The sequence below is a fragment of the Labeo rohita genome, chromosome 20 (genome assembly GCF_022985175.1).
Source record: "Labeo rohita strain BAU-BD-2019 chromosome 20, IGBB_LRoh.1.0, whole genome shotgun sequence".
NCBI classification, from domain to species: Eukaryota; Metazoa; Chordata; class Actinopteri; order Cypriniformes; family Cyprinidae; genus Labeo; species Labeo rohita.
Genome location: NC_066888.1, coordinates 1,009,151 through 1,030,408, shown reverse-complemented (window position 1 = coordinate 1,030,408; position 21,258 = coordinate 1,009,151). Strand labels below are relative to the sequence as shown.

At 36.6% G+C, this 21,258-nt stretch overlaps 1 protein-coding gene across 4 annotated transcripts in view; it reads right to left on the bottom strand.

Annotated features, from left to right (window-relative positions):
- Positions 1-21,258, bottom strand: part of LOC127183163 (A-kinase anchor protein 7) — a 44,729-nt gene that overhangs the window by 19,947 nt on the left and 3,524 nt on the right. For all 4 annotated transcript variants that reach the window (XM_051139025.1, XM_051139024.1, XM_051139027.1 and 1 more), the window contains exons 3-7: positions 20,909-21,057; positions 18,351-18,487; positions 16,152-16,312; positions 12,913-13,025; positions 10,227-10,374 (exon numbers count right to left, since the gene is read on the bottom strand). In XM_051139025.1, the coding sequence (XP_050994982.1) occupies positions 10,227-10,374; positions 12,913-13,025; positions 16,152-16,312; positions 18,351-18,487; positions 20,909-21,057 (708 nt within the window). The remainder of the gene's footprint in view (positions 1-10,226; positions 10,375-12,912; positions 13,026-16,151; positions 16,313-18,350; positions 18,488-20,908; positions 21,058-21,258) is intronic.

Here is a 21,258-nt window from a genome sequence, read left to right as displayed (position 1 = left end):
GCTTTCATCCAAAGTGACTTATGCTGCCTTCAAGATCAGTTCATACATTCCCTGGGAATCAAAGCCATGAGCCTGGCTTGATCTGTATATATTTGTGTATTCTGATGGAAGACAGTTCAGCTTTCTACAGAATAAAACCACAGATCCGTGGGCGGACAAGAGCATGAATGTGAAGTAAATGTGCCGTTTTCTACGAATATCTACATAGGAAATGCTTCAGCAATCCTCTGTGGGAAGCAAATAATACGTTCATCTAATTGATTAGTGTGATTAGTCCTGCTGTGTGCCGGTCCAGATGAGCGTCACACAGCAGCAATATTATCAGCCAAGGATGAATTTACACATCCTACATGCTGCCAGCCTGACTATACTGTTAATCAAGGATTCTTACATCATTTTTACTTTTAAATAACCACCAGCATCGCTTAAATTAAATTATTCAATGACTTCTATATGTACGTGGGCTCTCATTGGCTAACCTTTTTGCATGCATAATGAGTAATTACATCAAGTTTCTGAATATTGAATAGATGTTGGTGGTCGTATGTTAACGAGCTGATGTCATTAATATGATTTCTGCATGTTTTTGAACTGAAGAGTAAGTCAGAGTTCAGTACGTCACAAAACACATTCGACTCTTACTATAAAAGAGCAAGAAAGGCCCCGATGCTCACTCATGGTGTTTGACAGAAACCCATAGGACTGCTGGAGTGAGCGAGGAGCAGAATGTGTCAGCTGAGGACAGGCACTCAGACGAGCATTAGAAACACACCTGACACGATCAAATTAGAGCTTCCTCTCAATGTATCGATCAGAGCAGCAGGAGACGCTGAAAGAGGAACGGATGAGAGCGGCCTGTATCACACACACACACTCATAGACATAAATAAACACATGAACTACACACTCCTCTGTCCACACTAACACACACTCACAGACAAATGACAGCGACGCTTTGGCTTAAAACATACATTTAGGGCTTCAACTAACAACTATTTTCCTAATTTTCTTTGTATAATTTGGTAAAATATTAATTACAAAATCATTTTAACAAAACAGAATTCATTTAAATCCATTATTTAAAATGTTGTTCCACATCCAGTGCTGCATAGTCTGTTACTGATTACATGATGAAAAGAGTAACTACTTTTTAGATTACTTTTATTATTTTTTTTTTTAACCTGCTTTAAACTTACCATTAAATGTACCATATTGATATAAAAAAAGCCGAAAGAATTTGAACTCTAAAAATAGAAATATTTAGTTTGTTTACCAGCACGTCAGTGTGACCATCAAGTGACATCAGAGAACTGTAAACATGTGAATTACTGAAATACTACCATCAGCAGTGTTTAGTAGGGCTGTTTGATTCCAAAAATTCTGGAATCGAGTTTGATTCCGATTCCGATTCCTGGTTCTGGAATCAATGAGATTCCAAGATTTCAAGAATCGATTCCTCACTGTTGTTTTTGATTCTTTTTCGATTCTTGTTTTTTTTTTTTTTTTTGAGTGGAGGAACTTGATTTTGCAATGACTGTAGGATATAAAGGTCTTAGAAAGTAGCCTTATCATAATATGAAGCTTTATTTTTAAAAGTTATGATACATTTCTGCATTTAAATTGTAATTTTGTCTGCATTGCCCATGAAATTAGTCATAGCCCACAGCGCAGCAGTGGACATGTGTTTATTTCATGAATGGAACAAGGCACAGTTCAGCTGAATGACGTTTACTTAAATGTTATGCTTTGCGTAAAATGAACAAACTGTACACTGAAACTAAATAACCAGAACATTAACAACACTGATACAGGAGCTCGTGGTTTATCTGTCAGTCGGATATGCTCTCGGCCACTGATCTGTGCTTTCGATGTGTTCTTTCAGAATTATCATTGGTTGATAGAAAGTTTAAAAAATAGCATTTTATTTAAGAAATAGAATCAAGACCCTCGATCACGTCATGATCTATTCTGTCGTGCAGTGCTCAAAACTGTGGACATATACTTATATACTGTGGATTTAAGGCCGTTCCACCATAAAATAACTTTTGAATTTTTGTAACTCATTTTGAAACACGATCTATCCGATCTATTCCATTTTCATGGAAACGAATCAGATTTCTAATCACTATTAGCGAGCAAGGCTGCATCCTCAACTCAAATGAGCTCAGTACCGAATCTTTTCATTCAGTTTATTTTCATGAATCAATGTTCAGCGACGTTTGATGACTACAGCCGAGATATGCAGCCTTCGCATGATGCAGCCTTTCGTTTGAGAGGCGCCCATAGATGAGCTTTGTTGAACTGAAAATAGCTCTGAATGGGGAGTCGATTCCCCTTGATGGGATCGATTCCAACCTTTGGAATCAAAGAAACGATTATTTCTGGAATCGATTCCCAGCCCTAGTGTTTAGTAACTTGTTTCATTCATGCTTGGAGGTGCTTTTTTCACCCAAATTCAGAGGCACGGTTCGCAAATTTATTACATGGCCATTCTATACTGTGAATACAGTCGAAGCTAAACTTAAAATTTAAAGGAGAAAAAAAGAGGAATCGGAAGAATCAATAAATGTGATTTACTGCCATTGTATGAATAATATATAATCATGTAATCCATTAAGAAGTCACTGTAATGTGAGTATGCGCATTTTAAAATGTAATGTACTCAAACTACAAGCACTTGATTTCTGGAATCTGATTACATAATCCAGATTACATGTAATCAGTTACTACCCAGCTTTGTCAACATCCTGCTCTGTGTTGTCCTCCAAACCGTGTGCAGTGTGAAGGCTATAAAAACAAATATTGTGAATGAATGCAATAGGCTATGCTATAACATTATATGCAAAAAGGGTTAAATACACTAAACATTACTTTATAAAATTATAAAAGCACCTTGCCTAGCATTTTAAAGCAAGCTAAAAATCACTAAATTAAAAACAATAAAACAAAAAAAGCACAGACCAAATGTTAAATAGGAGGAACACACACTCATCTGAACACATTTACATCCATCAACTCCCTTTTAGTCCATTTACTGTTACTGCTCTCATTAAATACAATTACTTGCATTACACGTAGAACTTGAAACCTATATTGAATGTCTAACAAGAAACATTTTAATGAAGTCTGTGAAGTTTATCAAAGACACATCTGTCAGAACTAGACTGCATGAAAAAGGAAATAATCACATGTGTTTATTCATTTACAGATAAGGATGCAGCTGTGAAATGTGAGGAAAACAGGTGTTATTTATTACAGTAACACGTGACCATGGATGATTATCATAAACAGCGTGATTAACCGATAATCAGTTTTATTGATTAGTTGTTGCAGCCCCACATTATTTAAAACATATTTTAAGAGCACTAGCTGGATCCTGTGTTTACATGCACTAATTTCTGTCAGCCAGAATGAATCAAATCTTTGAATCATTCTGAAAGTGTTCCTATAAAGTGTTCGCTTACTATCCGAATTGAACTGAGCTGGATGATGACATCACTGAATTCAATGATGAACTGCCTTTAACATTGAACACGAAAATTGAGTGTTTACTGTTGTCCTTTTGCATTATTGACACACTATTTCCTATTTAATACTGTGAAGCTGTTTTGACACAATCTGTATTGTTAAAAGCGCTATATAAATAAAGGTGACTTGACTTGTCTTGATATGAACCCTGAACACTGCTATCTGACTCTCATATTTATTGACATGTGAGCTGAAGGAAATCACCATGCTCATGTCACCAGAGCTACAGTAACACAAATATCATTTTGCCTTGTTGACAAATCGATTTTAAAAAGCTTTTTAGCAAGTACTTAGTAAATAGTCAGTCTCCTCCACTAACCAGTTCATTAAACGTGAGAGGTAAATAAACATACGCATATTCACAGGACGTAAACAGAACTGTGCATCTGTGCAAGAGATTTCTGAATCCAATAATCCAAGAAGATAGTAGCATTCAAACGCTTACATGCTTAATTAGCTCCCATTGATCAGATTATTTCAGGTCTACAGAACTCCTTTCAATCTGTTCAGATGGAGCTCAGTCAGATCAACTGATGTGTTTACATGAAGGCTTTTCAGCCCGACTGAATCAGATCCATTACAAACAGATTATTTTTGGGTACATTTAAAATTAGCTATTGATGTACAATCCACTGTCTACAAAAAACAACAACCCTTTGTCTTCCCTAAACCTCAGTGGAAATGAAAGCATGAGTATTCAAGACAAACAGCTCAGTAATCAATTCATATTGGCACTCAAATCACCGTTCCCTGCTCAGTAAGAAACACTGATCTCTGCTCATTTTGATTCTCATTTATTAAGAAAACCGTACCCAAACAATGTCATTCTTTCAGATGTTCAAACGATCACCGTTTTACTGTAGTGACCATGATATTTGGCACAAATTCATATCAGAATGTTGTGAGAGGTAATGACTGCCTGTACAGAACAGTGCATAAAAACTAAGACCAGATCAAAGAAGAGCAGCAGAGGGATTCAGATGAGTAACAGAGAGTCGACACTGACCTCTAGTGTCATCACGTGTAAAATCACTATGTGCTTCACACAAACCCTTCCCATAAGCACTGAGTTCACTCTTTCTAAACCAGACGCTCCTTGTGCTGTCAGTAACTGCGCTGTGCATTCAGTCTAAGAAATTCATATAGGTTTCTCTGAATTGGGAAACACTTTACATTGCAGTGTTCATCTGACAGATATGAGACATCAGTATTATTAATTACGTATTGCTTTAATCTAATGTGAGCAAAAATATGTTCACAGGACTCATATTTAAGCTGATACAGCAAATGATGAGAAATGAGAGAAACACAGCTTAATTGTGACCCTGGTTTTGTCCACAAAATGAATAAGCTGAATGAATAAGCTTTTCAATGATGTATGGTTTGTTAGGACAGGACAATATTTGAAAATCTGCAATCTGAGGGTGCAAAAAAATCTAAATATTGAGAAAATCACCTTTAAATTTGTCCAAATGAAGTTCGTAGCAATGCATATTACTAATAAAAAAAATTATGTTTTGATAAATTTATGGTAGGAAACACATGTATTGTTGGCTATTGCTACAAATATACCCGTGATACTTAAGACTGGTTTTGTGCTCCAGGGTCACAATTAGAATACGGAAATATCTGTTCCTGCTCCTGTCCACCGTTCTTCCTCGGTTTTTTGTCTTGTTTTCGAGTGTTAATGTCTAAAGATTCTTAAATGAAAATGCATTTACTTGACAGAAGAAGATAAGCTCGCTTTTTGTGAAAGTGATCAAAACAAAGTGAGTTTATGATTAAAACGATAACAAATATCTGCCAATGAGCTCAGAAAAAAAAAAGGGAAAAACAAGTTTTCATACCCCACTGACATATTTTTTTCTTGGCATAAACTAAAATAATTTTGTTCATTTTCTCAGAAAAACAGACTTCCATTTTAATTTTGCATCAAGTACATTGATTTAAGGGTGTTGACATATTTCCATTGGAAAACAAGACAAAATTACAGAGAAAGAATAATTTTTGCAATGCATGCAGCATTTACTGTCATGACTCTGATTTAAGACCTTTTAAAGTCTTAATTTGTGAAAGGGTCTTTTGCTAGACCTGCAGAAACCACTACACATTATGTATTAACAAACATATGAATGTATAATTACCTAGCAATGCATTATTTACAACATTTAATCATCTTTGTCAATCTTACCTCATAAAACTAAGTGACTGTTCAGTGTTTGTTCATGTTAGTTTACAGTGCATTAACTAATGTTAACAAATACAAATGTAATGTTAAAAACAGTTGACATTAACATTAAGACTTAAAGGAGAAGTTCACTTCCAGAACAGTAATTTACAGATAATGTACTCAACCCCTTGTCATCCAAGATGTTCATGTCTTTCTTTCTTCAGTCGTAAAGAACATTTTCTGCATTTTTCTCCATATAATGGACTGATATGGTGCTCAGAGTTTGAACTTCCAAAATGCAGTTTAAATGCAGCTTCAAACGATCACAAATGTGGTTGTACAGCCGAGGAAGAAGGGTCTTATCTAGTAAAATGATCGGTTATTTTCATAAAAAAAAAAAAAAACACACAATTTAAATATTTTTAATCTCAAATGCTCATCTTGCCTTTCTCTCCCTGAACTCTGTGTATTCTGACTCAAGACAATTAGGGTATGTCGAAAAACTCCAATCATATTTTCTCCCTCAACTTAAAAAATCATTTCAAAATCATCCTACATCACTGCAGAAGTACCGACCCAGTGTTTGCAAAGTAAACCCTTAACAAAAAAGGTAAAACAGCGATATAAGACAATTTTGGAGTTGAGGGAGAACATGAGACAGTCCAGGCAGAGTAAGACAAGACGGGCGTTTGACATTAAAAAGTATATAAATTGTATTACTTTAATGAAAATAACCGATTGTTTTGCTAGATAAGACCCTTCTTCCTCGGCTGGGATCATTTAGAACCGCATTTGGGATCGTTTGAAGCTGAATTTTGGAAGTTCAAAATCGGGGCACCATATCAGTCCATTATATGGAGAAAAATGCTGAAATGTTTCCCTCAAAAAACATAATTTCTTTACGACTGAAGAAAGAAAGACAGGAACATCTTGGATGACAAGGGGGTGAGCACATTATATGTGAATCTTTGTTTTGGAAGTGGACTTCTCCTTTAAATGCAGCAGAACTACTGTAAATTGTTAGCTCATGTTATCTAATATAATTAATTGTTGTTAACAAACCGAGGGGTGAGAACCAGAAAGGCGTAAGTGACATTTTCAACTTTACAAGAAGGCCAAAACAAAAATTTTACCATAGTTTGATCTGACTTTGTGTACTGATTTCAATCATTTATAATAAAAATTTGTTCACTCATGGATGAAAGTATACTTCTGCCAGTAGAAAGAGCTCATCAAGAGCTTTCATTTAACATATATATCTCCATTTTACCCAAAATGTCATCTTTGCCCTTCTGGTTTTCACCCCTTGAAATGGAATGTGATTGTAAAGTGTCAGCAAGATTGATGAAGATGAAGAGTTAATGAGCTGTGTCTTTAAATGAGCATCCCTCGTTATTAGCATTAAATTTTAAATGTTAACAATTTGGAACAGTTTCACTGTTTGTTCCTGTTGTTGTTTTCACCACTTTAATGTTGCAACAATTTCTGAAGATCAGCAGCACTGATGAATGACTACAGGCTGTTCAACAACATCACAGACAGAAACAAACACCTGCTAATTATTATTAATCACTCAGTACATAAGAATTTAAAGTAAGGTGATATACTTCACACATCATGTATGACTGTGTGTGTTCATCTGGAATAAAACCACAGTGATCAGACGCAGCGATGACACACACACATGAAATACAGATGAGGGGAACTTGTGTAAGAATAAGAAGGAGAGTAAATCATTTCAGAGGCGTGTACCATAGTGTTCGTTGATGTAAATACCATCATATATGAATATGGGAATCAACAGACCTGTGCTGGAGAGGCTCTTCATTCCCAGATAGGAATGGTTTCTGAGAGGACATACTGTCTACTGCAATGTTATTCTACTAGCAAGGGACTATTCCCTCAAAACAAACCAATCAGGAAGAATCATCTAGTGTACTAGACATCAAACAGCAGCAGAAGATCAAGGCATTATTATGTGTATGTGTATTGTGTTAGCATCATGTCTGGCAACTACATTTACTGTCTTTTTTTCCCTAAAAATATAAGTACATTTCTAAAGCAAGATACAACAATACAATAGGATAAAAATGTCAATTAGAAATGTCATTATCTGTGGTAGTCTCAGGACCAGTGTTGGGGCTAACGCATTACAAGTAACATGAGTTACATAATTATTAGATTAATAATAATATTTAGATTTCAAGCAATTAGTAATGCATTACTTTTAAATTTACAAAAAATATATGTTTTTTAGTACTTACTAAAAGTAAGTAACAGCAGAGGTGTGAACATGACGTACTGTAGTTCTAGAACTAAACGTCAACATGCATTTACTCATCTCACCTGCACAAAAACAGATTCAGTATTCCTCAAAGTGAATAAAAACAGTGAAATGCAAACTCAGAATATGACGCAAACCTGCAATAATTAAATATGTTAAATAATACAAATATCCTTTATGTATGGAGTTATCCATTATGTATTTAATCCCATTTTTGCTGCTGACCAAATCAAACATACTACTAAGAAAAATTCCTTTAGATAAACATAATGTTTGTGTTTCACTTTTTTTCTTTTATTGCTGAAGAGTGTTGGCCTTTGTTCTCTTGCGTCCAATTCTTCATGCAAACTGAAAGGTTTGTTTGAGCTGTGCCCTCTACTGTACAAGACGTGAACTTACATTTCCTTCAGCTTGAGACTTATTCATTTCACTTCTGGTGTGAAAGGGATTTCCCCAAACAGAACTTTTTTATACCAATTACCAACAATTAAGCCCAGATTAAAAAAAAAAAATGCCTTAAAACCTTTTTTTTAGGACTGCACAGTACTATACATTATACCACAGAAAAAGAACTGAGAAAACTAAGGGCTTATATGAACAGGGATGATAATGAATGAAAAATGGAAATGGAAAATAAATAAAAAAGCAGCATTGATAGGGCTCTGATCCAATTGTGTTGAGCACTGTCAAATGTACAGGCAACAACTGGCAGCCAATCAGCCAGTGATGGCATTGGCATTGGACTTTGTCAGATTAACAGTATCTGTTCTTGTCAAGTGCCGGTTTAGAAATAAAGCGCTCCCCACTGGCATTGACGACTGGAGTGAGTTTACAACTGAAACTGCCATAAGGAGGGCTGATGCCTGTTACTTTAAAACCTCTGTCCAGTAACACTACTATTTACTTGCCAGGTCTGTGCAATAAAACGAGCTCAATTGGTACTCAAAATTAGCCCAATCATGGCCAAATCATAGAAAATAGGTTTTGCATCAACATGAGGACTAAAAAAGCAGCCCAGTTTTGTGGGAAAATCACAGATTTGGCAACACAGCTTACAAAATACACAGAAAGGGGTAAACCAACGGTAAAAACCAGCAGCCTCTTACAACATGGAGGAAATTAACAGAACATCTGGGTTACAATGAACTTGTAGAGTTACTTCTTGACATATAAGCTAAGCTTCAAGATAAAAAGTATTCCTAACATGTTGGACCTTTTATCGAAAGTTTTTTTTTATAGCTTAGTATTGCACGTAAGACTCTTTCATGGTGTAAATCTTATAAGCTAATACAATATGCTTTGGATTATTGTATGTAACCCTCATTGTCTTTTTGTTCTTATTTTGTCTTTGTAGTTGTAATTGTTGTTATAAATAAAAATATTTTCTATAGCGCAGGAAGGAAGTGGAGACGTGTCATCCATCTTTTATTTACAGTCTATGCTATGCACCAATTTGCATACATTTTCAGAACAAAAAAAGTGAACATTGCAGGTCAGGTTAAAAATTCTTGTATGATTTTTTTTTTGACACATTAAAGTTGAAGGTTTTTTACAGAGGGGACTTTAGACATCTATTTTTATCAGTCCATTAAGTATTAGACATAAAATATTATATACATATCAGTGTGAATGATATATGAACAAAGCATTCTGCAAAACCCTTCAGAATAAACATGTACACAGGAATAAAACGGTAAAGCGTGGTGTAAGTAAGTGCTGCTGAAGTGCCGAAAAAACTCACCGCTCTTAAAATATATGTATTGAAATGGAACTCTACAGATGCAAATAGATAATGTGCAATAAAATAAACACTTTTAGATGTTTTCTTTACATGTTATGGAAGCCCATAGTGTCCTGCCTTAAAATATGGTTCTCATTTAGTACTGTGGTACATTTGACAGTATTATGGCATCCTGATAGCATTGCTGTACCACGGTAACAGGATGTTATAAAAGACTTTGTAAATGACCTGCAAACCTGAGCCCAAAAACAAAGCAGAAACCTAGATGTGCTCTACAGCAGTGCTTCTCAACTGACTTCTGGATCCAGAACAAACACGAGAAATTAAACATAGAAAACAGCAGATGTGATCCACACAATCACAGGTGAATGTTGCATGTTAGAATTGTTTCTCTGCTGTCCAAACCTTGACCCATCAGTCCAGAAGCACTGCTTCACACATTACTGATGCACACTGACATCTTATGCAAACTTTCTTTGAGAGCATGCTGATGGTTTACTCACTGAAGCTGACGCTCTTCTCGCGGTGGTAGTATCCATCTGCGCTCTTTTTCTTCAGCATGGAGCACAGGTCCAGTCTACACACGCATTCGTCTCCAAACACACGGCCCTCAAACTCAGAGAACAGCGCCGGATCCAGCTTCTTAACACCCTGCGAAGACGCGCACGCACGTCACATAATGAATCTTGAGCAAACAGAAGGACACACGCACACACGGGCCACGGAAGAGAGAGAGTACAGTAGGAGTGGAAGCGTCTGTCGTGGCCGATAACCTCGGCAGGAAGCGTGTCCTGCGGGAAGATTATAGACGAGCCTCCTATCTGTGTCCTCCACATGGAGAAGCAGCATCCACACGCCATACTGTCTGTCTGTCACGTACACACACAGAGTTAAAGGAAGAGCTCAGCTAATGTCATTCCAACCCTTTTCTTCATAAACAAACAGAGAGTTTCATTCCCTCCTTTCAGTCCCTTTCATTATATGGAGAAGAGCAGTGTGAACATTCGCCTAAATGCTTCCTCTTTGATAAAAAGTCACAGAGGAATGGATGTGGAAGCACATGAGGTTGAGTCTCTTTAAAGTGGATTGTGGGAAGGTTAACGCTGTGTAATGTGTGTTTGATTTGATTGTGGTGGACTGATGAGAAGATCTGGCGTCAGGTCTCACCCCACACCGTCTGAACAGATGGCTTCAACCTCAACACCCGACTCATACAACAACATCACAACCACTTCTACTCAACAAGACATCAAAAATACAGCAATATTATGAAATATTATTACAATTTGAAAGAACTGTTTTCTGTGTGGATATCTGTTAAACTGTAATTGATTGCTGTGATGCGCAGCTGAATTTTCAGCATCATTACTTCAGTCTTCAGTGTCACATGATCCTTCAGAAATCATTCTAATATTCTGATTATTATCAGTGTATTTTTGTGGAAGCTGATACATTTTACTTTTCTGGATTGTTTAAAGGGGTCATCGGATGCTAAGTTCACTTTTTCATGTTGTTTGAACATTAATGTGTGTTGTCAGTGTATGTACAAATCTACCCTATAATGATAAAAATCCATGCAGTGGTTTTTATTTAATCTGCAAAAATAATTTCCCAATTTTCAAATCAAGCCATTTTCAGCATCTTGTCTGTGTCACGTCACACCGACAGAGGCCGCTCCCACTATAGTTGATTGACACGGCCATCTTACCTTAGACCCGCCCTGAAGGAGCAGTATCGGTCAGATCGCCATTGTTTCAATGCCGGAACAGGGTCGTAGACAAGAATGGCTCCTAAGCGATTGAGGTGTTGTGTTGCTGGATGTAATAATGAACACAGTGGTCGTCATTTTCTCCTGACATCTGAGCTGCTGAAGATGCAGTGGATTACGTTTGTTTGTGAAAGTAATGCGCCTCCCGATCTAAACAAATGCGTATATGTTCGTGCAAATCATTCGTGATCCAGCTTCACTTACAGCAGAAGTGACTATAAGGTTTTTTTTTTAATCAATCTTTGCAGTCACCTTTCCTAATAATGTGCTAGTTAGTAAGTTTTGTGGCTAAATGCGGTAAACAGGCTTGTCACGCCATAGAGAGAGGAGAGGGGCGGGGCAAGCAGAGCTTAATAACATTTAAAGCAATATTGACCAGAATGGGATGATTTTTGCAGAGCTGATTTTGGCAAGGTAAAAAAGGTGTTTTTTACACTACCACTGAGAATTTTTAACCAAAGCATGTTATAGACTTTTCATTAAGACCCTAAAGAATCATATCAACTTGTGAAAAATGGGCATCCGATGACCCCTTTAATAAACAGAAAGTTAAAATTAAATATTAATCTTTTGCATCATTATAAATGCATTCACGGTCACTTTTGATCAATTTAATGCATCCTTGATGCACATTAATTTCTTTCATGAATGTGTAATGTGTAAATGTGTAAAAAACAGTAAATTTATTCAAAAGTTAAATGGACATGCACACACATTTTCACTTATCAAAGCTGTTTTTTACTTGAATTATGCACATAAACACCTGTGACTGCACATATATATGACTGCATTTATTCAGTCCATTTATCTACAGATAAACCATATTATTGTTTCTCATGTTTATCACAAATAAATAATTATCTATTGATCGTTGTTGTCTTGTTACGGTGAATTTGCTCTATGACATGCCTATGTGAACACTACATAACTGCGGTAAAATTCAGCTCTAGTGCTTCTAAATGCTGTTTATGCAAAAAGGAACGAGTAGGATGTCAAACTTAAACTTGCAACTATAATGCAACTGACAGAGACTCTGCTGTATTTGCTTATGATATGATAATCAAACACATCCTCCTCCTCCTTCATCACACACACACAGACACACATAGGCACAATGGTTTTTATACTGTCCACACTGTATTTTCTGTCCCCTTACCCTACCCCTAACCCTAAACCTAACCCTTACAGAAAACTTTCTGCATTTTTACATTCTCCAAAAAAACTTATTCTGTATGATTTATAAGCTTGTTTCCCCATGGGGACCTCAGTTTAGGTGACAAGTATCCATGAGTCTGTGTGTATTCAGGTTTAGGTCCCCACCATAAAAATACATATACCATAAAAATATATAAAAACAAAACCACCACACACACACACACACACACACACACACACACACATGCACACAGAGTCCTTCTTACCTGCTTGCGTAGTTTAGGTGCTCGTGAGAGTTTGAGAAACGTCAGATGAGGTTTAAATGCTTTGTCATCTCCAGACGCGATGCCCCGCTCCTCAAACGCCTTCTTGACGCTTTCTGGGTGGAGAGAAACAACACACTCAGCCTCAGAGAGACAGATGCATCCTGGGACAGTCTATTTACAGCCTCTGTGGCCAGGCCCGAGACTACTCCACTGTCCTCAATGTAAGACAAGAACATAATCAATACAGAGAGAGCGAGAGAGACTGTTAGCGGTGATGACATTAGCAGCCTAAGCGCTCAGGATCTGTCTGCATCTAAACCATCAACACGTTTCAATGGGATTTTCAATGGGATGCACTGTTGCATTGTATAAATTATGTATTTGGGTTGAAATGTGGTGAATTGTTTTTCCTGCAAAGATCAAACTAACAGTACACTAACATAACTAATTCGGCAAATGGCAATCTTTTAAAGTAAAGCTGCAAGCAGTGTTGAAAGGGCCCTCACACCCGGGCTCACCACCACCCGGTGGCTTTAGGAAAACAGTAAATGGTGAGCAATATGCATTTAAAGTGGTAAATATAGGAGGAATATGTCAAAGTCATTTATATGTGCCAACCTTCCTGCGGCCAGCTGGTGGTGCTATGACTATAACAGGAAATTGGCATGTAGATGTGTTCAGGCCAGAACTTTAATCAAACGTATGAAGTTTGGCACAGACTAAACATGGCATGTTTGATTTAGAGCAAAACATGACATATCCTGTTGCCAACAGGTGGTGCTATGATTATAACTGAATATGGTCATGCACATGTGTTCAGGACAGGACTCTTATAAAACGTGAATTTTGGTGAAGATCGGACATTGTATGCCTGAATTCTAACAACTTCCTGTTTCATGGCGAAACGTTGCAGTTTGACAGGCCGTCACAGACACGCCGTTCAACGTAAACTCAAGATCTTCGCAATTTAACGTCACAAAGGGCTTTAGATTAGACTGACCAAATTTGGTGTTGTTCTGTTTAAATCATTAGGAGGAGTTTGTTTAAATACAACGCCTGAAAATGGCAAAAACGGCACAAGAAAAATCAAGACTTCCAAACGCAAAGTAATTTGCAAATACAAAACTCTATCTGAGAGAAAATGCAGTGGTAACTGTGAGACTTCTTTGCCTTTTTATGAGGAAACTTGGCTTGATTTTCTCACAAATGCCTGCAGATTTTCTCACAAATGCAATTGAGCAACTTCCTTTTCCAAAAACAGCAGATGGCGCTGTCGGTCCATTTACACTAGTCTCCTGAGACCCGAAACACCCATTTACCTTTTCAGGGAATACAGCAAACCAACATGAGTGGGGAACAGGTGAGTTTCTGTCTTACTATGTCTATAATTAACCATTCAGATGTTTTCACAAAGCGACCCTATACTACAATGTCAGTGAAATTCACAATAAGTGCAGTAAAGTTGTTAACATGATTAACATGTATTACTAAAATGCAAATGTATTGTGGAGAGCAACAACATTGTGTACCAAAAATAAAAGCTTAGACAATTTAATTTAGCATCAGATATGGTAATATTACTCAAGAGGTAATTAGTTATTAATAAAAAACTGAAAACAAATCACATTATTTAGTACAATATCTCAAACGTTTTAAACGTTGTAACACTGTGCAATCATATGTTTCTAAAATAATTATGTATTTTTTAACTAAGCAAAATGATGAATATTTCTGTTCTGGAGTCACTCTTGTCCTGTGAATTGGGGAGAAGGATCAAGTTCACGCTGATATAATAGTACGTTGAAAACCAGGGTTGAAGACCACGCCAGCACGGTTTGTCACGCGGTTTGTTCTTGATGACCACGAAAAGAACTAAAAATACAGATACGAGCATGGCATCGCTAGAAACTGCAATGGGTCTACTTTTATTTGTATATAGTCATAATAACAACAAAACAATGTGCTTTTGTAAAATAAAGAAAACAAACAGTGTGCTTGAAATGTCTACTTTTTAAATAAATCAATTCATGATATATTGTTATTATACACCTGCGCCGTTTTAAATGTTGAACAATTGTATCAACATATATATATATTCTATATCCCGCGATCCAACAGAGGATAAGAAGTACGGAGAATGGATCAGTTTTTATAGGGAAAGACTGCCTAGTTAAATGTTCAACCATGTCTTCTGATCTGATTTTTGACCTAATCAATCATGTTAACAACTTTACAGCACTTATTGCGAATTTCACTGACATTGTAGTATAGGGTCGCTTTGTGAAAACATCTAAATGGTTAATTACAGACATAGTAAGACAGAAACTCACCTGTTCCCCACTCATGTTGGTCTTCTGTATTCCCTGAAAAGGTAAATGGGTGGTTCAGGTCTCAGGAGACTAGTGTAAATGGACCGAAAAGGAAGTTGCTCAGTTGCATTTGTGAGAAAATCTGCCTGCACACATTTGTGAGAAAAGCAAGCCAAATTTCCTCATAAAAAGGCAAATGAGTCTCACAGTTGTAACACACAATACATATATTTCTCCATACCACTGCATTTTCTCGCAGATAGTGTTTTGTATTTGCAAATCACTTCGCGTTTGTTTGATTTTTTGCGTTGTTTTTCTTTGCAAAGCAGATTGTGTTTATTTGCAAAACGCTGGGTTTGTTTGATGAATATTTGCACAAAATTCACTCCACATGAAACCCATATCAGATGTACATTTTCACCACTTTTGGCATGTGTGCAAAGTTTCATGAGTTTGAAGCATGTTTAGGCCTTCAAATATGTGATTCTCTCTCTTGAACCATAATAACCATTACTCCAGTCTTCAGTGTCACATGATCCATCAGAAATCATTCCAATATGCTTATTTTTATCAATGCAGAATTTTTTTGTTGAAAAGTTGAAATGCCTCTGATCCTTTTTTCAGGATTCTTTGATAAATAAAAAGTTAAAAAGAACAGCATTTATTCAAAACCATTTCTAACCATATATACTACTGTTCAAAAGTTTAGGGGCAGTACTTTTTTTTTTTTTGAAAGAAATGAACACTTTTGTTTAGTAAGGAAGTGTTAAATTGGTAAAAAGTGTTAGTAAAGACTTTTATTGTTGGAAAATACTGCATAAACAATTAGCTATAAATGACATAACTTTTAAGCAAGCCGTGACCAATGGCAGACTGGCGCATCTGAAGCACAAACACAGTGTACTGATGAGCAGATGAGGAAAGATGTACCTGCCATGAGCGTGAGTTTGGACAGATGCTCTCCTTCTGTGATCTGAACGAATGCCACTTCCTGTTTAAAGTGTCCGATTCCACAGAAGGGCAGGATCAGCCTCCGGCCCTCCAGCAACGCGTTCAGAGGAGACTCCAGCTCTGACAGTGTAGACACAGCACTGCACACAGAAACACGGCAAACATCCAAACATCCTGTTAGTCGAGTCCTGCACGCTTCTGCTGTCAATCTTCCTCTTCCATTTAATTACAGACAATCAGAGTGAAAGCATGTCACAATCACTGCTGTTTTGTGAGATTAATGTACGTGCAGCTCTGACAGATCTAATGTGTAGGGCCCTATGAAATTTTATTTTTTCCCAAATTCCGTTTTTTCCATTTTAATTTTGGATTGTGTTTTTTCCTGTTTTAATTTTTTTTCAACTCCTTTTAAATTGTTAAATTAAATTGTGTTAATCAAAGAGCATGTCTAATTAATTAAAATCATGAAACTTATACAATTTCACATCAATTTAATAAAGGTTTAACAAAAATGACATGTTTAGAGCCCTATGAAATGTTTTATTCTTTCTCACCATATGTTTTATTGTTATCAAATTCTGTGTTTATCATGTCTAATTATTTGAATGCATGCTTAGTTTATTCAGATTTATTCTTAAAATAGCCTTATGAAAGTTTTTTTTACCCTCAGAAATTCTGTGTTGTGTATTTAAAATGTTCTGGTTATCAAATGAAGGCAAAAAAAAAAAATTCATTTCATTTATCTTTTAATTATTGAAAATTATTAAAATTATTAAAATTATTAAATCTTTTTTTTTTGGCAAACAAAGAGGAATTTACTATTAAAATTAAAACATGGAAGAAATGTTGTGTGATTATACCCTAAAAAATAATGTTTGTTTTATTTTAGCAGTAGTAGTAGTAGTAGTAATATATATCTGGCACAATGTCTTCAAGTTAAACCGGACTTTTATTTTGACGGGTTGCCGTGTCTACCTTTACATTTCTGTGTGTATATGATATAACGCTAGTTTTTTTAAAACGGAACGGTCAAATGCTCATGAAGTGACTCTCAGCAGATATTGTTCTTGTATTTATGTCCTCATTTAGTGAGACGACAGTCGCTGAAATCACTGTGAGCGTCACACAAGCTTCAGAACAAAAGCGCTCGTCTGCTCCATTCATTAAAACACAGACACGCAGAACATGCAGGATTCACATTTAAATGGTATTTTTGCGGCGTAATATGTACAGATACTAGTCCATATTTCGGTTTGATTTAAGTGTAATGACCTACTTTTGATTAATTCATTCAAACTTTGACAAATTCTTTGACATTCCATTTTTATGGCTGCATTCTGTGATTCCGTCGGCGTTTTCATAGGGCCCTAAATGTGCTCTTGGCGTTTAAAGACTAGATGTTTTGTTGCTTTACAAAGCAGCTGGTGCGTTAAAGTTGCCTTAACTGGGGTTCAAGTGTGCTTTTAGGGAGATCTGCGTTTAATAATACTTTTTTTTCTTTTGTCTGTTTCTTTTACAGAACTGAACTGAATCAATACTGACGTCACTTGAGCTGAATACATGTCATTACTGTCTTCTGTAGAGCTGCTTATGAAATAGTATTTTCTTAAAAGCGTACTTGCCCCTTGGAACTGATTTCAGGGAGATTTTTTACCTTTGTAAGGGCAATTTTTATAATTACACTTTTAACTGTGAGAGCAGACAACATGCATTTACACAAAACTGCATAATGGAAATAACCTATCAATTAAAAAAAACAGGTAACTTCCAACCCTGCTGCACGCACAGCATGTATGAAATACCATCTTAGTGTGGATCACATTAAAGCGAAATACATGCGTTTACTGTGTGTGTGTGTGTGTACTTGTTTTTGCTACATTGTGGGGACCAAATGTCCCCACAAGGATAGTAAAACCTGAAATTTTTGACATTGTGGGGACTGGCTTGAGGTCCCCATGGGCACAAAAGCTTATAAATCATACAGAATGAGATTTTTGAGAAAGTAAAAATGCAGAAAGTTTTCTGTAAGGGTTAGGTTTAGGGGTAGGGTTAGGGTAAGGGGATAGAAAATACAATGTGGACAGTATACAAACCACTGCACCTATGGAGAGTCCCCACAAAGATAATAAACCAGACATGTGTGTGTGTGTGTGTGTGTGTGTGTGTGTGTGTTCTTACAGATCGAGCTGCTCCTGTGTGCTCAGGTGAGTCACCAGTAGAGTGATGTGTAGAGTGTCCACGGGTATCAGCGCTCGGGACAGACGAGAATCCTTCTCCAGCACCAGCTTCTGCACGTCCTGCACCGCCTGTTTGATCTGAAACACACACACACACTTTAGATACAGCTCACAGACACGTAATTGAGTATTGAAACATAATCAGCTTTGGAAAAGCAGGAGAAAACTTCCCATCTCTTTTGTTAGTGATGAAGACAAGAAGCATGTTTTGATTGTATTATCTCTGCTGTCCATGGCATGACACTGTCACAACCTATTCTCTGAAAGACCTGGGTTCTTCTTTGTTTTTTGTTTTTTTGACAGTGCACACATTATAAGCTATATGAGTATGTCACTCACAAACGAACAACACAACTTGAGAGTCCATGCTTTCACTGTGTGAATATAGTTAGCTGTGAAAATAAATCTGCATCATTTATCCTTTTGATCTTGAACAAAAGTCTAAACTTTCATTGAAGTAAAACAATTGAAAGTGGGGGAAACTCGCATTATGAAATAAATGTTTTTCTCCTCCAATGCATGTTCACTGCCATTAATGGCACCCCTAGAAATTCTGAACTATATTCATTCATATTTACATTTTGCAGCACACCAGGGTTACTGAAATTGTACAGCCATGACTTCCTGTTCCACAGGGTTATAAATATGAGGAACACAAAGGCCAAATTCCCTTAATCATCCATCACAAGGAGTAAACCGAAAGAAAACAATTCTGAGGTGCAGAACAAGATCGTTGAGATTCACAAAATAGAAAGTGACTGTAAGAAAAGAGCTAAAGCATTGAAAACGCCCATTTCCACCATCAGGACAATAATTCCTGGAAGAGGACGTGTCTATATCGTCATAATGGATGGTGAGGAGGAGACTTTGAGATATATCGAACAACCCCTACATCACCACATGTTGTTCAAATGGGTTTCAAGAAAAAAAGTCCTGGCTCATCCAAAAACAAACTCCAGCATATTCAGTTGTCAGACACGACTGGATCTTTAAATGGGACTGGCTTAGATGAAACATAAAAAAAGCAAATGGGGATAAAAAGTACCCCATGTCCACAGTTAAATATACTGCTGGATCTTTAATGTTGTAGGCCTATTTTTCTGCCGGAGGTCCTGGACGTCTTGTTCAGATACATGGCATCATGGATTCTAGCAAATACCAACAGATAAAAAGTCTAAACCTGACTGTCTCTATTAGAAATCTTAAAATGCACCATGTTTGGATCTTTCATCAAGACAATGATCCAAAACAAACATCAAAATCAACACAAAAATGTGTCACTGAGTACAAAATATATTCCCAGACCTCAACCCTGTAGAAAATGAGTGGGGTGAACTTAAGAGAAGAAGCACCAACACGGAGCTGGCATTATAAGGAACGGTCTCTGATCTCTTGTCAAGTGTTCTCCAAACTCATCAGGTTTATAGGAGAAAACTCAGGGAAAAGGACGCTGCAATAATTGGATGCCAATAACTGTGACTGTGTGAACTAGAGAAAAACATTTCATTCATAATGCAATTTTTTCCCCTACTTTCCATTGTTTTACTTCAATGAAAGGTTAATATTTTGTAAATGATTTGAGGCCAAACAATGCTGATTTATTTTCACAGCCACCTTTGATCATATTTACCAAGGATGGCAGTGTTAGTGGGCGGCACTGTATATGGAGGCAAAAATGTTAAAATGTAAATAAAATGTTACTATTAAAAAGTTCACATAGGGAGTTAAATTTTAGACACAATATTGCCAATATTGTCTGTTTTTGCTCTATTTCACCAATGAAGATAGTTCCACACAAAGACATGATTAAAAAGAACAACTGTGCATCTCTGAGCAACACACAGTGGTGATTCACTAATGAATCAGTATTTTTGAACAAATCAATGTTTCAATGATTCATTCATAAAGACAGTTACTGCGTTCCATTCTGAAGGGCCCATCATCATTATTTCAATATTTAAAAAATGTATTTTTAAAACATCCTGTTTAATCACATGGCGATGTTTACACATTTGTAATTGCAGTGCAAACACATCTAAAAGCCAATTCAGATGTGTTATTGTGCCACTTCTGCAGTGCAAAACAGGAGTTTCTTGATATTGACTTCATGTCATTGTTAACAGCCTATCGTGTCTTATTGCAACTGAATTTATTGATTAAATGTAAGAGTTTGGCATAAAAGATAATGCATATCTCTAATAAAGATGGAGAAAACAGACCTATAAAGGTCAAAATGGCCTGGGAAAGTAATTTAAGGGCGTAAATACTGCTTTGCATTTCTGTCACTCCTGTAAACTGACCACCAAACAGAATATGAAAAGTATGAAAAGACAGAGTCATCTGTCCAAGACAGGCCTAAACCAGCCAAAATTCCAGCACAAAATCAATAAGCTAATTATTGTCTAATTATCAGTATTTATAAACGGCCAGAAAATATACAATTATTTATTGTCAGTATCACACCGCTATGAGAGACACTGCTGTAATCATGACTCGTACCTCTGGGTTTGTGATAGGCACAGAGACAAAGTAGTTTGGGCGAGCCGCCTCCTTCTTCTTCTTCTTTTTATCATCATCTTCTTCACTCTCCACTCGACCGCTGTCTCCTCGCTTACGCTTCTTCTTCACGCTCGATTCTGCGCTGGAGACTGAAACACACAAACACACATTCAGCCATCAGAGTAATGAAGCAGCGTCCAAAGACAGAAAGCTCACCGAAAATCAAACATTTCATCACATTTACACTGCAAATAAACAGTTTTAGGACTTTTGTAAATGTAAAACGAAAAAATGTATAAAAACAAAACATTATTGCACAGTATTTCTAGGCGACTAATCCAACGGACCCT